Source organism: Cervus canadensis, chromosome 5 (genome assembly GCF_019320065.1).
Source record: "Cervus canadensis isolate Bull #8, Minnesota chromosome 5, ASM1932006v1, whole genome shotgun sequence".
NCBI classification, from domain to species: domain Eukaryota; kingdom Metazoa; phylum Chordata; class Mammalia; order Artiodactyla; family Cervidae; genus Cervus; species Cervus canadensis.
The window spans coordinates 89,130,567-89,136,469 of record NC_057390.1 but is presented as its reverse complement, the minus strand read 5'-3'; the positions used below and the strand labels follow the sequence as shown (position 1 = coordinate 89,136,469).

General features: G+C 37.5%; 1 protein-coding gene across 1 annotated transcript; it reads right to left on the bottom strand.

Moving 5' to 3' along the window:
• Positions 1-4,857: 4,857 nt before the first annotated feature.
• Positions 4,858-5,903, bottom strand: LOC122442691 (olfactory receptor 1361-like). The gene has a single exon (XM_043470532.1). The coding sequence runs from the start codon at positions 5,901-5,903 to the stop codon at positions 4,962-4,964; it is 942 nt and encodes a 313-aa protein (XP_043326467.1). The 3' UTR covers positions 4,858-4,961.

Below are 5,903 nucleotides of genomic sequence, written 5' to 3'. Positions count from 1 at the left end.
AGTAAAAATAAAGATAGAACAGATCAGAGGTCATAAGCTTTGCTTTCAGAAGTCATGTAGGAGAGGACACAGTCTTACTTAATGATCTCAGAGAACAGAGATATGAATAATATTTAGATTCTCTATTGGACACATGGTGCCTAATAATTTTTTTCTAAAAATAAATTAATTTATGAATATGTTTGTTTTTATTTTAATGTATCTTCCATAAAAAGAATGTATAAAACATGCATATTCTGTTAAGAATGTTAATAAAATTAATGCCTATTCTCCCATCACTTAGCTTAAATAGTATACAGGTCAACACTTTATTTATTTATTGTTCTGGGATAGTTTTTTAAAATTTATGTTTATTTTGAATTAAAAAATTTTAATACAGTTTTAAAGGTTACTTTCCATTTACTGTTACTACAAAATATTGGCCATATTCTCAGTTCTGTACCAATCATCCTTGAGCCTATCTTACACCCAAGAGTTTGTACCTCTCATTCCCCATCCTCCATATTGCCCCTCTCTCCCCTTTCCACTGGTAACCACTAGCTTGTTCTCTACATCTGTGATTCTGCTTCATTTTTGTTTTATACACTAGACTGTTGTACTTTTTAAGATTCTGCTTATAAGTGATATCATACAGTCTTTGTCTTTCTCTGTCTGACATTCTCTTAGCATACTGCCCAAGAAATTATTGGGAACCAATCCCCTGTGTATCACTTCCCAGATTCAGAAGTAGAACATTGCCAGCTTGTCTGAAATTGCTTTTGTGTTATTAGATTCATCATCACTCTTCCCTCCTTCTTGAAGTAAAATGATCCCTGTTATCTTTCTAACACTTGATTTTAGTCTTGCCTGTTTTTGAACTTTATATAAATGCCCTCAAGCATTCTGTATTCTCTTTTCTGGCTCTTTTGTTCAGTTGTTTCTTTGTGAGATCATCTAGACAGCTCTAGGTGGCGATTGTTTGTTCACTTCCATTGCTGTGAGTTGCTACATTGTAAGATACCATACATTAGTCATGCAAGCTACTTTTGAAAGAATAGTTTTTTTGGTTATTTGGAACAGTACTGTTTTCATCATTCCTGTATATGTTTCTTCGTGTACACAAGCATTTCCTTCTGTTTCATACATACCCATCCTTGCTCTTTCATACAATTATTATTGTATTTCATGGTTTTAGGATATCTCCATCTTCAGTTTTACTATACAATATCAAATTCTCTTCCAAATAGATTGTACCAATTTGCACTTCCATCAGCAATAAGTGAGGTTGTGGTGGCAGCTCATTCTTGATAACACTTGGTGGTGTGTTGGTTTTTTTCACTGTAGTTACTTGGTGTGTGTGTGTGTTGGGGGGCATGGCTTGACTTTATATTTTGGTAATTAAAACTGAGATTGGGTACCTGAAATACTTATTAGTGTTTGTATTTCTTAATTTTGAAACTGTTTATCTAAATTTTTTTCATTTTTCTTTTTAGTTATCTTTTAAAATTCTAATTTATTTATAGAGCTATTTAAATATTCTAGATACCATTCCTTTGTGCATTATATGTATTACAAATATTTTCTCTGTCTTTATGGTTTGTCTTTTCACTCTTGTTACAGTCTGTTTGCAAAGTTGATATTTTAAATTTTAATTTATTGAATTCATCAGTTCTTTCCTTTTTTCTTAATGCTGGTTTATGCTGTCCATTGTTTCCTTAGTTCAGGAAAGTATATTTCAGCATTTTCTTCTAAAATCCTTAGAATTTTGCTTTTAACAATTACTGCTTTAGTCACTCTGGAGTTGATTTTTGTGTATTTTGTGAACTGAGTACTAAGGTGTCTATGTTTTACTTGTTTTTGCCTCAAGACACCTAATTAATAATTTGAATGTTAGACTCCTTTGAATTTCGATATTATGAAACCTATCAGGTGTGAATAAAATTCAATTTTGTTTCTTTCATTAGAAAATATATATATTTGTTTTTCTTATCGCATTGCACTGGATGTTTCAAGTACAATGTGGGACAGTTGCAGTGAGAGTTGGTATTTTGTCTTGTTCCTCATGTGGACAGGAAGGATTCAGTGTATGATTATGACACATTATATGCTATATGTTTGAAAAAAGAACTCTTTTCATATTAAGAAAATTTGCTTCTATGTCCATTTGCTAACCTGACTTTTTAATAAGCATATGTTGGATTATATCCAAATTTTTCTTGCATCTCAAAAGTATTGCTTTCTTGAATCATATGATTTTTGTCCTTTGTTTTGTAAAATAGTGACTTACTTTGGTTGACTTTTGAATGTTAAACCAACTTTGCATTCTGGGAAAACTCAACTTGGTAATAATAACATCATATTTTCTTTTTAGAAAGATGGTAACGATAACCCTATATGCAAAACAGAAAAAGAGACACAGATGTACAGAACAGACTTTTGGACTCTGTGGGAGAAGGCGAGGGTGGGATGTTTCGAGAGAACAGCATCGAAACACGTATATTATCTAGGGTGAAACAGATCACCAGCCCAGGTGGGATGCATGAGACAAGTGCTCGGGCCTGGTGCATTGGGAAGATCCAGAGGAATCGGGTGGAGAGGGAGGTGGGAGGGGGGATCGGGATGGGGAATACATGTAAATCCATGGCTGATTCATGTCAATGTATGTACTTTTTTTTTTTTTTTTTGCAATATTCTCATTAGCTTTAGGTATCAAAGTTGTGCTAATGTCTAAAACGGAATAGGTGAGTGTTCCTTTATTTTTATTCTCTGAAAGAGTTTTGCAAAGTAGAATTCTTCCAGTGTTTATAAAATTATTGCAACCACCTGGTCTTGAAATTTTCTTTGAGGAAGTTTTTGGCTACTGATTCAATTTCCTTAATTGTTATAGGTCTATTGAGGTTGTATATTTCTTCCTAATTTTTTTTGATGAGTTATTTATGATATTTTTCTTTAATATCAGTGGTATAATTGTGTGTTCAGTTCAGTTCAGTCGCTCAGTTGTGTCTGACTCTTTATGACCCCATGGACTGCAGCACTCCAGGACTCCCTGTCCATCACCAACTCCCAGAGTTTACTCAAACTCAAACTCATTGTGTGTTATTCTTACTTGAACAATATGATTTCATCCTAAACTAATGTATGGTTATTAAAAAATACTAAAAAAATATTCTTGTGTAATAACACAAGAAAGTGAAAAAGTTGAATCTTTGCATGAACTCTGCAGAAGGAGGATTTCAAATTTAATTGTAGTAAAAGGAGTTACAAAGAATATTTCTTGATTTGATAATAAAATAAAAGCTTCCATACATTTAAAAGAATCACCAAGTTAAGGGACTTCCCTGGTGGTCCAGTGTTTAAGACTACGTGCTTCCAATGCAGGTGGCACAGGATTTATCCCTAGTCACAAGACAAAGATCCCACATGCTATGCAGAATGACCAAAAAAAAAAAAAAAAAATCACAAAGTTAAGAGATAAAGAATGAACTAGAAACAAGATGAAGAAGACAGGGATGTAATATCTTTAATATAAAAAGGCCCATACAAGTCAATAAAAAAATCTCAGAAGGTAATAGGTAGATGACATGAATAAACAATTAATAAGAGAATTTTAAAAATTGGTTAATGGATGCTGGAAAATAGTTCCCTTATTAATAAACAAAGAAATTAAAACCAGGGCAAGAAGATATGATTTCACTATCATATTTGTTACATTTAGGGGAAAATGTGAACATCAACATATGGAGTGAACAGAGATAAAAGAATATTCTTATTTGACATTTTGGCAGCATGGACAAAAGAGCCCCCAAAATGTTACCCTTTGATGTTCTACTTTTGAAAATATTAAAATTACAGACTATGAACATAAGAATCATTTCTTTTCAGAGACTTTCATTGCACTGTTATTTGTAATAGTGAACACACAGAAATTTCCTAATCATCCAACAATGGGGAAACACTACCCTTTCTTCTGTCATCTGAGAGCCAAATGTTCAGGAGGAGTTAATGTGGTGACAAGTTATGTTATAAAGTTAGGCAAAAAAGCTATATAATTGTGTGTCCAGTACTTTCTCAACACAGTAAAAAACAAAAAGCAATTTTAGGAGACAGGAGGGAAATGATGTGAAATATTATCAGTGGTTGTCTTTAAATGTACGAATAGTGAGTGTTTCTTTTTCTTCTTTTTCCTATTTGTATGTTTTACAAATTTGTTCTGAGTGTTTTTTATAGAAAAATGAACTAAGCCACAGCTTAAAAAGTAAAAAAATCATGAATCTACTCCAATAATTCATAGTCACAGTCTTAGTTCTAATCCCAGGTGTATGATTTTGGACCAGCCCCCACCTACCAGTGCCAGGTTTCTTCTCCTAGAATTAGTTTTGCTTGCTTATTCCCAGCTAATAGTATGTCTTTTGGTTCAGCTTTCTCCCTGTGTAGCTGAATCCCTATGAGTTGTTTCCAAAGGTGGGTTTGGAAATGATCCCTGAAACTCAGACACTTGACCCTTCCAGATATTGTCAACGTTTCTTGTAGTTGAATGGACAGGTTAGCTTCCTCCAAGAACCTGTATTCTGTCTGATGTCATCTTCTGATGATTCCCACTCTGTGGTTTGAATCTGCTTGGTCACCCATATCCAGTAATCAAGTCACCTTGCAGGGACTGCTGGTTACTCCTCTTGCAGGCTTTAGCTCTGTCCTTGGTTAGTTGATGGTATTCCAGTTCTACCAAGTCAGGCATTCTCCATCTTTAAAACCTGCTTGTGTGGAGTGGGCTCTGAGGTGCTTACTCTGTCAAGGGGCCCTTTCACAGCTAGCCTCACTTTATAATAAAGGCTGAACATGCCCACTTCACAAAAAAAAAAAACCTGCTTGTGATTCTGAGCACCATCCTGCCTTGAGTCTGAATTTGTCAAACTTTTTCAAATGAAGACTCCAGGAATAAAACACATCACAGAGCCTGAGCTTCTAATCTGGGACAGGGCTTTTTACTGAGTAGAACATTTTCTCCAGCCGAAGAATCTGTACAAAGCTCCCTTCATGTGTCTGTTCCTCAGGCTGTAGATAAAGGGGTTCAGCAAGGGGGTGACCATCGTGTACACCACAGATGCTGCCATCCCAGTGTCTGCTGAGTAGGAGGATGAGGGCTGGAAATACACCAGAAAGAGTGTCCCGTAGAAGAGAGTGACCACTGTTAGATGAGAGCCACAGGTAGAGAAGACTTTGTGCTTCCCCCCAGCAGAGGGGATCCTGAGGACGGTGAGGATGATGTGGGCATATGACACTACAACACAGGTGAGAGGAATCAGACCCGAGGGAACAGCTTCAGTTAGCACGGTGACCTGAAAGATGCGAGTGTCTGAGCAGGCAAGTTTCAGGAGTGGGGGTACATCACAGAAGAAGTGTGGGATGGCATGGGAGGCGCAGAAGGAGAGCTGAGACATGAGGAGACAGAGGGAGAAGGCCAGGAGGTGGGAGCTGAGCCAGGATGTGGCGACCAGCAGCAGGCAGCGCTGGGGCCCCATGATGGTGGTGTAGTGGAGAGGAAGGCAGATGGCCACATAGCGGTCATAGGCCATCACAGCCAGCAAGAAGTCATCCAGCAGAGTCAATTCCATGAAGAAGAACATCTGCATGAGGCACCCAGTGTGGGAGATGGTGTAGTGCTGGGTGTGGTTGTTGAGCAGCACCTTGGGGACGATGGTGCAGGAGAAGCAGGTGTCGGTGAAGGACAGGTTGGCCAGGAAGAAGTACATGGGGGTGTGGAGGCGGGGGTCAGAGCTGATGGCCAGGATGATGAGCAGGTTCCCCAGCATGGTGACCAGGTACACGGCCAGGAAGAGCCCGAACAGGAGAGGCTGCTGCTCTGGGTGCTGAGAGAAGCCCAAGAGTAGGAAGTCAGAGATGCTGGTTTCATTTGTAACGCTCAT

Coding starts and splice junctions, on each gene's coding strand:
- LOC122442691 (XM_043470532.1), bottom strand. CDS start 5,903: ATGAGCGTTACAAATGAAACCAGCATCTCTGACTTCCTACTCTTGGGC.